The sequence below is a fragment of the Mesoplodon densirostris genome, chromosome 2, assembly GCF_025265405.1.
Source record: "Mesoplodon densirostris isolate mMesDen1 chromosome 2, mMesDen1 primary haplotype, whole genome shotgun sequence".
Classification (NCBI taxonomy): domain Eukaryota; kingdom Metazoa; phylum Chordata; class Mammalia; order Artiodactyla; family Ziphiidae; genus Mesoplodon; species Mesoplodon densirostris.
In genome coordinates this window covers 116,266,372-116,283,686 of record NC_082662.1, presented here as the reverse complement: position 1 = coordinate 116,283,686, position 17,315 = coordinate 116,266,372, and the positions used below count along the sequence as shown (strand labels likewise).

The following is a 17,315-nucleotide window of genomic DNA, read 5'->3' as shown; positions in this document are numbered from 1 at the left end:
TCTCCAGCCGCCTGCACTGTCTGTCCTATAACAAACACACACTTGCTGGAGGAGAATGAGCTCCCTGTCTCTGGAGGCAGGTAAGCCCAGTCTGGGCATCCACCTAGCAGAACACGGCATCCTAGGGGGAGTTCCATGGACCCAGGGAGGCAGGATATTGTCACCACTAAGGTCCTTTCTCAGCCAAGGTTCCAACATCGTGAGTTAGATGGTAGGAGGAGCCCCCCAAATTCCCAGTGCGCAAAAAAAGGAGTGAGAGTCCTCAGTGACCGTGGTATTTATCACCTCAGAGAGCCAGGCCCTGGTTCAGGCTTCACTGTAACGGAGTGATGCTGGTCCAGTGGATCAGCAGTCTCTGGGTGCCTCACTTGCAGGGCGTGGGGCAGTGGGGTGGGGCTGTGTGAGGCTCTCCCCTCACCACACTAGTTACAGCCCCTCCCCCAATGCTGCCTATGGTAAGGAGGCTCCTTCCAGCTCCTGTCCTCTTTCTTGCAGCAGAAGTGACGGGAACTAGAAAAGAAAAGCTTCCCAACGGTAGCCAGCCATCATCTTCTAAAAGGAGAGCGTCCTTTCAAGGCCTGGAAGCAAGTTAGGCCCGAGTCTCCAGTTCCTCTGCCCTCAGAGGTCCCTGGGCTAAATCCTCATACTCCCCAGGAACCTGAAGGGCAAGGATGGAGGAGCAGGTGAAGGGGCAGCTCCAGGGGGCTGGAGACCACAGCTCGGGGCGGGGGGACCCCAGAGGAGAAGGAGCAAGCGAGGAAGGAAAGAGGCAGGTTGGATCAGAGGAGGTGCGGCAGGGAAGGGAAGGTTGGAGGGTGAGGGAGCCCTATGGGCCTGAGGGGCTGCAGCCACATCTCACCTCCCAGTAAATCTGGTCCTCGTAGCACTGAGAGTCTGGCGGGGAGTCCAAGAAGGGCAGCCTCAGCAGCAGCCCTGGTGGCAGTAGGGGATCATGTGTGAGGCTTTTTGCCACCCCCATGGGGGAGATTGCCACTCAATACCACCGGGCACAGAGGAGCCAGGAGGCATGAGGTCAACGTGATACCTGGCACAGGCAAATCACAGCAGTATTTATGGAGCACCAACTTTTGCTAGGCCCTATGCAAAGTGCTTGACAAGCATCGCGCTCCTTAAGCAACCACAGCAACCCTGCAAGGTGAATATGATCCCTCTGTTACAGAGAAGGGGGCCAAGGCTTAAAGAAGTTAAATAACTTATTCAAGTTGGCACAGTTGGGAACGGGCTAAATAGTGAGTCTGTCATGAAACACAGCTCATAAGCCTTCTGTGGCCGCCTATCCAGGAGGGGTGCAGGAAGTATTTATTGAGTAAGTAAGTAATTAAATGAATGAATGAGCTGAACCTTGTTTGAGAATGAAAATTTCAGGGTGGGAGCAGGAGGGTGGGGATACTCAATCAGACGTTTTATTCTGAAGGCCAAAAGGACTAAGGCCAGATATCAGGAAGGACTGCCTGACCTGGCGTCAGTGGGCAGGCTGCCTCTGTGGAAGGTTTTTGTGCTCCAGTCTAGTGATGAGACAGGCAGGGCTCTTCCCTCCCTGCCCCTGCCCTACACGCTTCAGGGCCTCAGCCTGAGGTTGGGCTGCCCTCTAGTGGGCAGAGGGAGCAGCACAGGGAAGCCACAGAGGAGAGGGATCTGTCAGCCCCTAGCAGGCTTCCCACCTTCCCTTGGCATCGGAAGGGAGCAAGTACCCACTTGGTCCTACTTATCTGGAGGAAGTTACCCCTTAAATGTACAACCCCACCCTGCACCTGGCACAAAGTAGGCGCTCAACAGATACCTGTGAGTAAATGAATGGCAGGGGGATGGGATGCAATGGCCCTTCCTCCAGAGAAACCCCCTCCTCTGTCTTCTGCCCTCCCTGGAGCTCCTGCCAACACCCATCCCCACCCCACCCCCAAGCCAAGGTCACTCACCTCCAAGGCTCCCACCCACAGAGGCAAATATCAGTGTGACAAACAGTCCAAAGAGCTGGTGCATGGCCTGAGACGTCGCGCTGCGCTGGCCCTTGGCTAGGAGTGGAAACACGCTCTCTAGGCTGCAGGAAGGGGAGAGTGGGGGGAGACAGGGATGGAGCACTTAGCCAGGGCTGGTCAGTGCATCAGTGCACTGCACCACTTCCTGCAGCGGCCAAAAGGGCCTCAAGGGAGCTGCCAGGCTGAGTCACCTCCGGGCCTTTGCTCCAGTCAGGCCCATAGCCTGGAACACACTCCCACCTTCCGTGTGCCAGCAACACCTTCACACCTTTCAAGGCTCACTTTGAGGGTCACTTTTGCCTGCCCTCTTTTCTGAGCCCTGATGTGCAAAAATCTATCCTAAGGGTCAGTATCTCTTACCTGACCCTTTAGTAATAACACTATTGAAATCACTTGTTCAATGACCTTCTGCTGCACTTGAATGAGGACCAAGAAGGCAGTCCCCAGTCTTGTTCACTCCAGTTTCTTCAGCTCCCAGGAGGTAGAGGAATGAATGAATGAATGAAAGAAAATAGACAGCTTTTTTTTGTTGGTCCACAAAAGGAGGAAGAGAGTAAGGGACTTAGTTCCAGGGGGATAACGATTCCACTGGGGATGGGGGGTGAGGGTGGGGAGAACTCACCCATCTCCGTAAGCTTCATGGGTGGCCAGCCCAGCCACAAGGACCCCCAAGAGAGCTCCCAGGACCCCAGGCATCCCATGAAGGTTGTGGACACCGCATGTGTCTTGGATTTTGAATTTTGACTCAAGGATGGGCTGGAGAACAGGACACCAATAATGAGTCTCCTGTGCCCCCCGAAGACCCCCTGTTCTGCCCAGGGCCCAAGAGGCATCTGTACCGTGAAGAACTTGTAGCCCAGTGTGGAGACGGTCCCAGCCAGGAAGCCAGCTGCCAGAGCCCCAAAGGGTGTCAGCATCATTTCAGCGGATGTCCCCACCACAACCCCTCCGGCCAGTGCGGCATTCTGGATGTGGACCTAAGGGAGCACAAAAGAACAAGGCATTGGAGGCCCTTTCAGATCGTCACACCCACACCCAACCCAACCCCGCCCACCACAGTGGCACCTACTGCTTTTGAAGTCCCCCCACCATCTAACCCTCTAACTCTCCTGCTATCCTGTCATCACCTCATGCTCTAACCCAATGCCTCCAGTGCAGATGGAGCCCCCTGTGCCTGTGCCCTTACCTGTTCCCCTGGAGAATCAGCCTTGCAGGGTCTCCGATCTCTCCCCCGCCTCCCGGTCCATCCCTCTGCTTCTCCCAAGCCTCTCCCCCATACCATGTCCAGCCGCCCATCCCTCCCGACAAGGGCTGACAAGGCGAAGGTGCTGAGGGTGCTGGCAGTCAAGGAGTAGTATGTGTTGAGAGCCGACCGATGTTGCCCATCCCCCAGCGTAGTGGGTGCAGAGTTGAAACTAGGCCAGAAGATCCACAGGAAGATGGTCCCTAAATGGTGGGCAGGCAGGCAGAATGAGAGGAAGGAGGTGACTCCCCGACAAGGTACAAGCTGTGTAACTGCACTCAAGTCACCTACTCTCAGCAGCCTCAGTTTTCTCATCTGTAAAGTGGGGATAGTGATACCTACTTTATAAAGTGAGGACTAAATGAGGTGATACATACCAAGTGCATAGCGCATGGCCTAGCCAATACTAAATGTTCGACAAATGGTAGCTATCGCAGGGTACTGGCAGAAAAGGGAGCTACTTGATTGAAAACCACAGAGGGTTGAGATTTTTTAAGTATCAGAAAAGGAAAGAAAAAAAGGCAAAGGGCATCACATGTTAGGCACTAATCTGGTACTTGATATACATAAGAGGAAAATCATTTGTTTTATAACCTCAACTGCCCCCTGGAGAGGGTGGGCCCTGCCATGAGCACCGATGGGCTGGGCCTGCGCATCTGGGGTAAGGACTGGGAGCTCCATATGCCCTGCCTGCGGTTCCCAGGTCAGTCCTGGAGGGAGAGGGGGAGGGGCCAAGGGCAGGTGAAGGGGAGCTGGGGACCCCGTAGGGTAGGGTCAGCAAAGCAAAGAGGCTTGAGAGACTGCCCCTTAGTCCTGAGTGGTCCTTGGGTTGCAGTGTAACTTCTGCACCTCCACAGTCTGATTAAAATCTACCACACATACACATGCGTCTTCTGAGAAGAGTTTTGGGAAGAATCAAGGAAGAGGCTGGGAGGCAGAGGAGAAGAAGCTGGGAGGCAGAGGAGATCTGAGAATGTCAGCCTCGCAGGAAAGCACGGACATCTTGGGGAAGCCTTTGGACTTCAAGCTAAACTTATCTGGGTCTCAAAGGGCAAGGAAGCCTCAGCTGACCTAGGGTTCCACATGCTCTAGTTCACAACAAACCCAGAGGTGAGCAAGAAATACAAAACCAGTCTCTTTTTAATGTAAGAATGGGCACTTCGGTCACTACTCAATACTACCTTCAAAAACATAAAATACGGATTTCCTTTCCTGACTCATTAGTGAACAAAGAGAGAGGCGCAGAGGCCAAGGCGGAGGTATGCGCTTAGAAGAAACAGGTGGTGATGATGGGGCTTGCAGGTCAGACCCTACTGCTCGCAGGCGTGACCTACGACCTCTCGACTCCCCCTTGAGAGTGCAGGGGCTTCCAGGAAATCTCCTGAGAGGACATGACCTCAGGACCCCCCCCCAACCTTTTGCCCCAGGGACAAAAGCCTGGAGGTTAGAGATGGGGAGAAGCTGAGTCTGGGTGGAGAGAGAGCGCGGGGAGGGGGGAAGGCGGGGAGGAGCAGCGAAAATCCTGCAGGGGTGGGTGTGCCCGGTTGAGGAGTCTGGTATCTAACTGTGGGTAGTGGGGGCCCTGGAGGCCTTTAACAGAGATTGGTGCCATCAGACTTCAATTGAGAAAGACCCCTAGGATGGATCTCAGGTCATGTGCATACCCCAGTGCTGAGTTCTAAGAACCTGTCATAAAACTACTGAGAATGGTGAGCACGGATTCCCGGGGCTCTGGTGGAAGAATCTGAGTTGGAAGGGAGTTCCCAGCCAGAACCCCAAGGATTCTAGGTGGCACCCCAAGACCAGTCCTGGAGATGAACTGGCCCCGTACCCACCACACCTCAGCAGGCCTCACCAATCATGGCAAAGAGGTCCGAATGGTAGACGGAGCCCTGGCGATGCTTGCTCTTCTCCAGCTGGGGCCTATAGAGGACCCTGGAGAGGACCAGCCCGAAGTAGGCACCAAAAGTGTGAATAGTCATGGAGCCTCCTGCATCCTTCACCTGGGGAGGTGGAGCTGAGGTGGAGGGGCAGCCCCTCGCCCCTACCCCTACCCCACGCCCTCCCTGCTCAGGCCCTGGCCCTGGCCACCCCCACTCCTCACCCCATCCCCATCCAGACTCACCCCAAGGAGACTAAGGAGCACAAACTCGTTGAGGCCAAATAGCACCACCTCCAGCAGGGCCATGAGCAGCAGCTGAGCCGGCCCAGTCTTGCCCAGTATGGCACCAAAGGAGATAAGCACAGCCCCAGCGCAGAAGTCAGCATTGATCATGCTGGGGGGTTGGGATGGGGAGGGTGTGAGGGGGCTGGAAGCGAGGGCAGCCCTGGGGGCTGGGGGGAGGGGAGGAGGCAATGAGCCTACCCATCTAAGCTCTTCCCTGGTAGGCAGGAAGGTATCACCTCGTCTTTTTTTTTTTTCTGGTACACAGGCCTCTCACTGTTGTGGCCTCTCCCGTTGCAGAGCACAGGCTCCAGACACGCAGGCTCAGCAGCCATGGCTCACAGGCCCAGCTGCTCCGAGGCATGTGGGATCCTCCCCGACCGGGGCACGAACCCATGTCCCCTGCATTGGCAGGTGGACTCTCAACCACTGCACCACCAGGGAAACCCCTCACCTCGACTTTTTTGTACATGTGGAAACAGAGTCTCAGGGAGGTTCTGGGCCTTAGCAAACAAAGCCCACAACAGGTGGAAGAACCAGATCTTGAATCAAGAGCTCCTCTGAACCCTGCCCTTTTCCATGACACTATCTGTCCTCCCAACATTTCTTGGGTAATAAGGGGCCTAAAAAAATGGGGAGGTGGGGCTCGAGGATGGGAGAAGAAATCAGGCAACAGAATAGGCAGGGCACCTAAAAGAAATCAACTGATGGGTCAAAAACCTGGGTCAGGGAGCAGACTTGAAGGACTGGGTTTGAGCTGGGTCCCTTGGACAGGGGCCTCCCAGGTAGACCTGAGGGGAGCCAGGGTGGCTGCCACTGCCCACCTCTCTATGCCTACATGGATGTGGCCACCGTGGAAGGAGTGGAAGAACCCCTGGACGAGTGTGGACCACTGCAGGGCAAAGGCGGCCAAGAGGAAGGTGAAGCCCACGCTGCTGAAGCCGTAGCGCTGCAGGAAGACCATGAGGAAGCCGAAGCCCACGAAGATCATGGCGTGCACATCCTGGAAGCCTGTAGGGGTGGGGGGAGGGCATTCAGGGCTGCTCAGGCTGCCACCCATCCACCAATCAGCCATCCTGCCAGCGCCCCCAGCTCTCACTAGCCAGGGCTGCCCTGAGGCTGGAGCCGAGCCTATAAAACTCCCTGGGCATGACTGGCCTCCCAGCCCGGGTCCCCCATGCAGAGCTGGCTAGCTTGGAGTAGTGGGACCCAGACCATTCCTGCTGTCCCCAGGTCAGAGCAAGAGAGTAGGGCCTTCAGCTCTCTTCTCTGCCCCACTCATTTGCCCTATCCCTGGGCTGCTTACAACCGGTGAAAAGTCCAACCTTTCCTGTGTTCTTTCCTGGCGCAGTCCCTGTCCTCTGTGCTGGAAATTCTCTTCCCTTTCCGGCTTTTCTTCAATTTTCCCTTTCTGTCAGAAGTCCTTCTTGATGTCTACCCTCCATTCCTCATAATTCAGAATCTATACCTCTCCATTTTCAGGATTTTAATTTTTTTTTTTTTTTTTTTTTTTTTTTTGTGGTACGCGGGCCTCTCACTGCTGTGGCCTCTTCCGTTGCGGAGCACAGGCTCCAGACGCGCAGGCTCAGCGGCCATGGCTCACCGGCCCAGCCGCTATGCAGCATGTGGGATCTTCCTGGACCGGGGCACGAACCCGTGTCCCCTGCATCGGTAGGCAGACTCTCAACCACTGCGCCACTAGGGAAGCCCCAGGATTTTAAATTTTATAAATTAATTTACAAAAATAACTTTAAATTGTTAACAGAGATTATCTCAGAGAAAAGAAATTGAAGGGAAGGGGCAGGACTGCTGAGCTGTACGACTCTGGCGCAAATAATGCCCCCTGGAGGTATGCAATATGGCCACTCCGGCCAAGGAGGATTTTACCCTATAGTTTGTTTCTTTCTATACTTTGAATGTTTTAATTTTATAGATGAATCACTTGAATTTTTTTAAGTGTCAGTGGGGTTTCTGGGCAGGGAGATTTGGGGTCTTTTCTGTTTGCTTTCTATTCTGTGTAAAAAAATCTAAAATAATTGACAGTAATAGTGAAAATGAGATAAATACAACAATTTGCTTTTGTATTAGTTCGTTCTGTACCCCTCCCCCATCTACTTGTAAATAGGGTTTGAAACACAACCTAGTATGATGTTCAGCCAGTGCATTTAGTCCTGTTTCCTTTGTCTTGGGTCTATGTATCCATAATGCTGTGTTATCTTTGGCTTTAATTGAGAAATACTAGAGAAACACTTGAGCGCATTATTGCATTTGTTGTAAATAACTTACTGAGAAACAGGGTCAACCATGACCATAAACTCTCCTTTCATAGCTCCATGTGAGAAATTTCTCCTGGAACTTAGTACTAGGAAATGTCATTTCCCCTGAGGAACCAGGAACCGCTTTGCTTTCCCTCATTCATGTGATAGGTGTTTACTAAGCAGTCATGCATCAGGCTCTGGGAATGTAGAGCCGTTGGTGGAGGACAGCCATCAAAGGATCAAAGAATCACATATGTGAGGCTTCCTTGATTCTGATGAGAACACATAACTGACCATATTACCCCTTTTTCCTAGCTGCCTGGAAGCTCAGAGCTACAGGAATTTCAACAATAACAACTGTAGGCCTTCAGTGTTCATTATTTGTGTACTGCTTCTATACTTCTCTTTTCTCATTTACGTTTTTGTTGTAAATGACCGCGTCTCTTGTAGAAAGAGGCAGATCACAAAGAAAGAAAATCACAATCACCTTTTTTGTTTAAAGGTGAAGCACCAACAAGCCAAAAATTTATTAATGAACTTTAGAATGTAATCAATAACTTTGAGAGAAGCAGATTTTTCCGTTTTTGTGTGTGTGTGTGTGCTGTGTATGGGCTGATAGGAAATGAGTTTGCAAGCCCTTGGCAGAGGGTTGGGTGCATGTTGGAACTGGAGGTCTACAGCTCAGCTGCCAGACCCGGTGGCCAAGGGGTTGAGGGTCTGGAGGTCTGCTGGCCTCACTAAATGTCCCCACCACTGTGCCACTTTTCCAGCCCTGCTCACTCCCCAAATCACCCAGATCTCTCTTCCCTCTCAGATACTAAAACCCAACAGAAAAGGAGAGGTGTCTTTTAGAACTCAGCCCGAAGCCTTAGTTCTTTTAGTCTCACGGCCTGACTTGTTTTCTCCTTGTGCAAACAGTAAAGGGGGTGCCATGTCTGTTCTTTTGCCCAAGGATAACAAAACAACAAAGGGGGCTGGGTCATGCCCATTTCATGCCGAAACCGCTCCAGAACTTGTCTTAAATGGCAATAATATTTACATCTCCCACCCCGGGTTTGTTTGGAATCAAAACTCAATCCCTTGGCCTTTCACCTGGAGTCTAAACATCAAGAAATCTCCTTTACTCATTCCACTCTGTGGAACATTCCACACAGACATTCTCCATGGACTGTGGTGGGTAAGGGGCTATTCCAGCTGGAGGCAGGGGGATAGATGAGATGACCCCTCAACATTCCCTTCAGGGGATCCCTGGGTTGGGCAGGATGGAGCCTGTTTTCCATCACATCCCCACCCCCACCAAACCCATGCACCTTTGGTTGGAGAGAAGATAAAAGCCCTCTAGGGCCACCTATCACCCTCCCTCCTTCCCTTACTGCCCCTCCCCAACCCCACCAGATGACTCCTGAACAAGGTCAGACTGTGGGACAAGGGGACAGTTAAAGCTGGGGCTTTAGCATCTAACAGAGCTGGATTTAAGTTTCAGCACCTCCCCCCTCCACTTCTCAACGTGTGATCTTGGACAAGCCACTTAACCTCTCTAAGCCTCAGTTTCCTCATCTGTAAAGTGGGGGTATAAAATGTGAGAAGCAGGGAAAAGGGAGTGGTAAGCTGGGGAGGCCATCTCCCCCCACCACTCTACCCCCATGTGCCTTTAAGAGGGCAGATAGGGCTGTATTCTCCTAGAAAAGTCACAAACCACTCTGGTCCCAGTCACTTCCCCCTGTCCCCACCTCAAGAAAATCTTGATTCCCTTTGTCCTAAATCCCCCTCCCTGCAAGTCAGGTCTCAGAGATATATAAAAAAGAACCTGTCCATATTTTTTCTTAGAACCCTTTCTCATCTTTGCTTCTGTGTCCCCTGTATGCCTAGTCTTTTCCCCTAGTCTTTCCCCTTTCTTTTTTTTTTTTTTATTGGAGTATAGTTGCTTTACATGTTGTGTTAGTTTTCCCCCTCTTTCTTATTTTCCATTACTTGCCTCATAGGATAAGAAGTTTGTAATGTGGGGGAAAGTCTGCAGATGGGGAGTCAAGAGACCCGGTTCTAGGCTGGCTAACTTGCTGTGTGATCTTGGGCAGTCACATGACCCCTCTGGCTCTTTCTCCACATTTGAGAGGAGTGGATCAGATGAGCTCTAAAGGCCCTTCCTATAGAAATAACAGACAGATACTCAGAGCAGCCATGCATTTGGCATTGGCTAGTCCCACAGCTAAACAACAGCGGCAAAACTCTCTTTCATCTCCCAAATCAAAGGGCAGTGGCTACACCACCCTCTGGCCCTGACCACTTCTCCCGGACACAGGGATCAGTGAAGACTTGGCTCATCAAAGCCCCAGGCTCCAGGGACCTCACACCTCCCTCCTCCCCAACCCATCCCGGCACCAGGGTCCCAAGTCCACAGGGATAGAAACCTAGTGCAGAAAAGGAGGTAGGATTCCCACTGCTATTCCTCTTATTGCAATCCAGGGACAGAAAACTGTGCATCCAGGAGGGCCTACCATTGCAGCAGAGGGACGAGAGGTTGGGGGTTTCAGGGAGGACTGTGAAGCAAGCAGGGCTTGGAGGCCTTGAGTGAGGCCCATTGGAGAAGCAAATGGGGGTTCATGGCAGGCAGCCAGGTCAGACCCTAGAACAAGAGCTTACTTCTCTCAGTCTGTGGACTGTCCCTGCCCAACTCCCCATCTCTGTGGACAAATGTATGACCCCAAGAGTCTGCCATCCCAGCTCTGTGGCTCTGGCTTTGATTCCAGCATCCATGGCTCACCTCATGCAGCCAGAATGGGGGTGAAATGTGGGGAGGGAGGAGCTGTAGCCCTCCCTCTGCCTAGGATGGCCGGTATTCTGGCACATTATGTCCAGGTCCAAGCCTCCACCTCACCCTCTCTATCCTCAGCATTGTGAGCTTCATTTTGTTGGGGTTGGGGCTGGGAGAGGGTCAGGTGGGGACAAACTGCCATCAGCTCTGCATACAGAAAGTAGGGTAATAACAGCCTAGGATTTTTATAGGAGACTCTCACATTCTGGGCCTCATTTGAATGTATATCCTTCAAACAGAGGCATCTTTCTCCCCATTGCTCAGATGGGGAAAACTGAGGCTTAGAGACCTGGTCAACCATTTATGATGAAGTCTGGGAGATCTGGTCCCAGCTGCCCAGGGCCTGAGTCACAAGGTTGGGTCCCCAATCTTGAGGGAGAGGCTCTGTCCACAACAGGGGACAGGGGCTTAACCTTCTCCTTCCTGGGCCTTGTCAGCAGGCAGGTGAGCTGTGGTGCTAGGACCTGAGGATGGCTGAGTCCTAGTTCCAGCTCTGTCACTCACACGGTAGGTGATCATGAACAAATCACAACCCCTTTGAGCCTCAGCTTCCTCCTGGGTAAAATGGGCTAATGACCCTGCCTTGCCTCCTTCGCAGGGCTGGGGGGCTGCTACTGTGTGATTGGCTGGTGGATAGTTACATCATTTTCTCTGTGGCTCTGGAAGAACCAGCTTTGGGGGACTGGGGAAGAAACGTCTCAGTCCACTAGTCTCGGCTGCCTTCACAGCTAATACCATCACTGCCTCCTGCGCCCCACTCCCTATCTCCCCTGCCCAGAGGATTTTTTCCCTGTGGTCAGGGTGGAGGCCCCAGGAAAGGCAAAGTCTCTGAACAGCCCAGCAAAGCCCAACTAGGCCAAAAAGAGAGTAGGTAAAGCTGGGGCTTCAGATCTGGGTTCAAATCCCAGCTCCCTCAGTTCTGACAGCAAGACCCTGAACCAGCCACCTAACCTCTCTGAGCCTCAGTTTCCCCATCTTTGCCTACTTCATAGACTAAAGGAGAAAAAATGCATGTGCCGCCCTCAGCATAATACCTGGAACGCGGCAGACGCTAGTGAAAGGGTGTTATTATAAACCTGGGGCAGCTTAGATCTGGGCATCCAAGTGCTCCCTCCCAAGACATCGGGGGAGCTTAGGGCCTTAGCTCCCCCCGCGCCCTCACCCGCACTCACTTGGGTAGCGAAAGTAAAATTCATTGTCTGCGTTACTGTGGTTGCGCCAGTGCCAGAGGGCAGCGTCGGTTTCATGGTTGTAGCGGACAAAGACCGCAAAGAGGATGGCGGTGGCGCCCTGGAGGAGGAGGCACAGCAGGGGCAGCTGCAGTCGCCGGCCCGCGGTGCGGCGGGGAGACCCCGCCATGGGATAGAGGCTGCGAGTCTCCGGCTCCGGCTAGGGCTCCGGCTAGGGCTCCTGGCGCGCGGTCCCGGGAGACACTCACCGGGCGGGCCCGGCAGGTTTCACTCGAGCCAGGCCCCGCCCACGGGGAGGCTTACCTGCCCGCAGTTCCTGGCTCCAGCCCGGGAGGCGGGGAAGGGTGGGCGGTGTCCCAGGTCTGAGGTGGGGCAAGGGGTGGGAGGCGATGGGGCGTTCGTACCCCCAAGTCCTCTTTCCTTTGGGCCAGCTGACCCTGGCGCCGTTCCGGTTGGGACATGTCCTTGGAAATGACCCTAGAAAGGCGCCCTATATTCTGCCTGCTGGGGCGCAGCTGCGGGACCGCAGGGGGCGGTTGGGGGGAGGAAGAAGGGAGGGCACCCGCCCCCTCAAACATGCTGTTAGAGAGTGTTTCCCAAAGAATAGGCGGCCTTATTAATAGGCTCAGACTTCCCTGGCCGAGTCCCTCCAGGGTTAATACAAGAGAGAGGAGAGGGATTACTCAATCTTTTGCCCAACTGAAAAGGCGATAGAGAACGGAGATAAAGAAGAGCCGGCTCTCTAGGCATTGATGATTAACCTGGCCGGGGAGGTCTGAGCCTCAACAGTTGAGTTCCTTACCCCACTCCCAAGCCTCAGCCTCCTCACCCGCATCTGCATCCCACCACACTTCTAGGTCAGAAGGCTGGACCTGCGAGCAGGCTGGGCAGGGGCCAACTGACACTTGGGTTCCCTGCACGTCCAGTGTGGATATGAGAGGGTCTGGGCTGCCCCAGCAGCTGGAAAGAAGGGAAGCTATATGGCAGGAGGGTCTTCTCAGTTAAGAGTCAAGAGACCCTTGTTACACAAGCAAGATTTGCATCCGCTGGGGTCCTGGTAGATAGACAGCGAGGAGGCAGCTGTTAATTGAGCACTTACTGTGAACCAGGCTTCAGAGATGAACCAGATGACCCCTCCCTCCAGGAGCCACTGTCCAGTTGGGAGAGAGACACTTAGGAGAGAACTGAATTACCACTGGGGTAAATGTGTGACCCTGAGAATCACAGAGGCCCTGGGGGCCTAGAGGAGAGGCTGAAGAACCCACAGGAGTGGGGATGAGGGAGGGGACAAAGATGGAGAATTGCTTCCTGGGAGGTGGTGTCTGCAGGCAGCCTGGAAGGACAACCTAGAAACTGAGTAAGTGAAGAAAGAAGAGATGTTTCAAGACGGGGACCCACATAAGCAGAAACCGTGTGCACGTTCAGGGTGCTCAGGAACTGAGGCCAGGGGTGGGTATCAGCAGGCGGAGGTACGTGGCCTCTACCCAGTGGGTGCCGGGTCCCTGGAGACCTCTAAACAGATGGAGGACACTCACATTATTGGTTCTGACTCCCAGAGTCCACAAGGGGCTTCAAAGAAGAAAATGTGAAGGTCAGTGGGGCTGGTGGTGGGGAAGGCCCTCTGTCTACACTGCCCGTAGCATAGCCCCAGCTGTCTGAGGGGGTTGTTGTGTGGGAGGGACTTGTGGGTATTAGCAAAGATGTCTCAGACCCCGGCCTGAAGGAAGAGCTGCCATTCTCAGGGGATGTGGCCTAGGCCCATAGGGACCAACCACTGCCCAGAACTGATGCAGGGTAGGGCTCCTCCTAGGAATGGGGGTTGCCCCTTCTCAGGAATTGGAAGGGACAGGAGTGACAGGAGTCCCTGACCCTCCTCCTTGCTTCCCCTTCTGCCCTCTCCCCAGTTCACCTCCTCCCTACCTCCCCTCAGGGGCCTGAGCCTCTGGCCCAGCATGGGCTCTGGGGGACAGTTGGATTCTAGGTGCCCAGCCAGGCAGGCATGGGAGGGTGGTAGCTGCCTCTGATAGCACTGCTCTACCAGGCTGAGCAGGCTCTCTGGCCTTCAGTGGCCCCTGGCCCCGAGACTCTCTCTCACTTCTTGGTCAGCAGGATGGCTGTTTTCTAGCTCCTCTGCAGGTGGTGGGGCAGGGGGAGGAGGTGGGGTAGGAGAAGATGTCTGGTCAGCAGCCTTTGGATAATGATTCTCAGATAATTCAGCATCTGGGGTATCCTCCCAGGTCCAGCCTTCTGCCCCAAATGTTCAGCCTGCTTCCTGAGCCCTGTTTGGGAGCGGGGGTTGCCCTGGGTTGTACAGGCAGGGACTGGACAGGCCCTTAAGGGGAAGAGTCTTCAAAAGCAGCAGAACGCGAGAGAGAAAGAGGAGTGAGCTGGGCCTTCCCAGCATCTTCTGGGAGCCTCCACCCTGATGCCAGCCTCCTCCATCTCTACTCACCTGTTGTCTCTCTTAGTCTCTCTGAATTCCTCTGAATCTTTGATTTTCCCTCTCCTCTGTTGCTCATTCATTTATTCAACGAATATTCACTTAGTGTCAACCCTAAGCCAGGTCCTGGGGCTGTGACCTGAGGTTCTAGTCACACGTGTAACATGGTTGGGTCCTGGATGCCTCCAGACCTGGCAGGTGTCAACCCTTTATTTGTTGGATTGTGGGAGGTCTAGAGGGAGCCCCCTGGAAGGGCCAGGATAGCTGGGTCAACCTCTTGAGGGCATACTTGGAGACCTTTAGGGAACTGCTAAATACCATCTTTATAGGAGGATCTTGGTATTTTAACAACTAATGGGTACCATCTGGTATCACCCCTGGTCCATCAGAGAGCAAGACCCTGACAGTCCTCCCCTTTTGAGGGTCTCCCTGGCCCACCCGCCCCTTCTGAGGGCTCTCCTGGCAGGCCTACACCTGTGAGGGCTCCCCTGGCCCACTACCCACTATGGAGGATCTCAGTCTATGGTTTTCTTTTGGATTGCCAAGTGCTGTCAGGGCCTCTGGCCCTTCCTCCTCCCTTCTCTGGCCCTGAAAACTCTGATGGAATGGGGGGCTTCACCTCTCTCCCCTTCCTCCACCCATGACCTCCTCTCAGGGCCCAAACTCTGTCACCAGCTCCCATCCTGCCTGGCCTGGGGTCTGCCCAATCTTTGACCTTCCATCTCCAGTTTCCAGCTGTGACCAGCTGGGCACTTGAGGGTGGCCAAGGGGAACTGGAGTCTGCTGCTTGCCCTGGCCCAGCCTGGCCAGGCTGTCCACGGGGACCAGGGTTTGGGTTACTGAGTAACTCGGGGTTGCTTGGGGCTGTTCTGTACTGGGGTCACCTCCTCCCTATTCCCTGCTTTCTTGGCTCAGGAATCCCCAAAGCCAATTGGGTCCTTTTGCTCCATCAAGCTATCCCCAGTGTTTATGGGGAACAAAAGAGAAAAATAGCAAAGCACCAGAATCAGTAAGACACTTGTTTGTTCATTCCTTCATTCATTCAATACATCTTTGCTGTACGACCTCAGCAAATTGTTGAGCTCTCTTTGATTCTCAGTTTCCTTATCTATAGGCGTAATAATATTCCTTTTGTGGAAGTGTTATGAAGATTACAAATAATTGATGTAGAGCGTTGGCATTTTCATAAGCAGTCAACAGATATGGTTATTATTGTTCTGATTGGCTGAGCAGAGAGGGCAAATGGGTTGCTGACTGCAACATATTAATAGGCACATGTGCCTCTGGAGACAGGAAAGGATGGAGTGGGCAGACACAGTCTTGATGTGTTTTCCTGTCGTCGGCTGGAGGCAGTGACCAGCAGAGTCTGGGGCCTAGGACAAGCATATTCAGAAAGGGCCATCAGACCAGCAGCCCCTGTGACACAACAACTCTTGAAAAGAGGAGATTTGGGAGAAGGCAGAGCCTTCATTCATTCAACAAACATACATTGAGCACCTACTGTGTGCCAGACATGGTGCTAGGGGCTGGAGATTCAGTGGAATGAGATATATCCCTGGGTGGGGGTGGGTGGTCTATCTGGGGGGGGATGCAGGTGAATCAGCAGGCAATCACATTGCCAAGGTGATAGTGGGGGAGACAGGTCCTATGGGGACCCAATCCATGCTGGGGGTGATCAGCGAAGGCTTCCCAGAGGAAGTGATGCTTACCATGAGATCTGGCCTAATTTCACAGGTAAGGTGGAACAGGGGGATTCCTTTTTGTCTAACAGTCTGGTATGAAAATAGAAAAAGAAGCTATACTAGAGAACTCCTCAGCACCCATTTTCTGGGGGTGGAAAGCCCCAGACCTCATTTTTTCCCAAAAACCACAGCCACAGTCACACCATACAAAATATTGTTGTGTTTAAATTCAGCCAATGGTAAAAATCAAATATGGCTTTCTGTCCCCAGAGGCTCACCAAAATAACTTCCATATAAAAGACTGCCAGAATCAGATTACTTGTGTTTGTTAAGGTTTCTTCATCTGTAAAATGAAAATGACAATACCTTGGGAAAAAAGTTTGTCAGAAGGTAGTGATATCAAATTAAAATGTTTTCCACTCATGTAATACATTTTGTTTGCATTCCTGCTATGTGCCAGGTGCTACGCTACGTGCTAGATTCTGGAGGAATGTCCTCCACGCTCTATCACCATCAAACAGAGCAGAATCTTGCTCTGTTCTCAGGATGCCAAGATGGATGAGATGTAGTCTCAGTTCCCAAGGCCTGACAGCAGCTCTGCTTCAGTGGTGCAATTCTTGCAATCCTGTTGGGGGTCCGTGATCGATTCCTGACCAGTACAAGTTTTGAAAGACAGCAAAGAGCAGAAGGTGAGAGCGTGGCCTCAGAATGAGAGGGACAGAGGTCAGAGTCCCAACTCTGTCCAAAAGAGATTTTGGAGAAGTTGCTTACCATGCCTTGAACCTCAGTTTCCTCGTCTGTTACATGGAGATAAGAATAGTAATAACCCCACAGGGGTTGTTGTGAGGATTAATGTCCACAAATCACGTGACATGTAGTACGTCTTCAATAGTACAGCCATGGTTGTGATGGTTGATCAGCACTCACAGCCAGGGAAGTCCCTCAGTCCTTAGTTTTTTTGTTTGTTTTTTTTTTTTTTTTTTTTTGCGGTACGCGGGCCTCTCACTGTTGTGGCCTCTCCCGTTGCGGAGCACAGGCTCCGGACGCGCAGGCTCAGCGGCCATGGCTCACAGGCCCAGCCGCTCCGCGGCATGTGAGATCTTCCCGGACCGGGGCACGAACCCGTGTCCCCTGCATCGGCAGGCGGACTCTCAACCACTGTGCCACCAGGGAAGCCCCAGTCCTTAGTTTTAAAAACATAGTTGTGTTCAGTTAACTCTCAAGTGCCTGACTGGAGCCACTTAAGAGAAAAGCCAGGGGGGACTTCCCTGGCTGTCCAGTGATTAGGACTCAGCCCTCACTGCGAGGGCCAGGGTTCCATCCCTGGTCGGGGAACTAAGATCCCACAATCCGTGTGGCACAGGCGGAAAAAAAAAAAAAAAAGAGATAGAGGGCTTCCCTGGTGGTGCAGTGGTTGAGAGTCCACCTGCCGATGCAGGGGACACGGGTTCGTGCCCTGGTCCGGGAAGATCCCACATGCTGCGAAGCGGCTGGGCCGGTAAGCCGTGGCCGCTGAGCCTGCGCATCCA

General features: G+C 53.1%; 1 protein-coding gene across 1 annotated transcript; it reads right to left on the bottom strand.

Annotated features, from left to right (window-relative positions):
• Window positions 1-589: 589 nt before the first annotated feature.
• On the bottom strand, window positions 590-11,833 carry RHBG (Rh family B glycoprotein). The gene is made up of 10 exons (XM_060088267.1): window positions 11,647-11,833; window positions 6,229-6,415; window positions 5,366-5,516; window positions 5,096-5,243; window positions 3,277-3,443; window positions 2,837-2,974; window positions 2,620-2,753; window positions 1,938-2,059; window positions 860-933; window positions 590-658 (listed from the first exon to the last, which is right to left on the bottom strand). The coding sequence occupies exons 1-10, from the start codon at window positions 11,831-11,833 to the stop codon at window positions 590-592; spliced, it is 1,377 nt and encodes a 458-aa protein (XP_059944250.1).
• Between the last annotated feature and the right edge of the window lie 5,482 nt (window positions 11,834-17,315).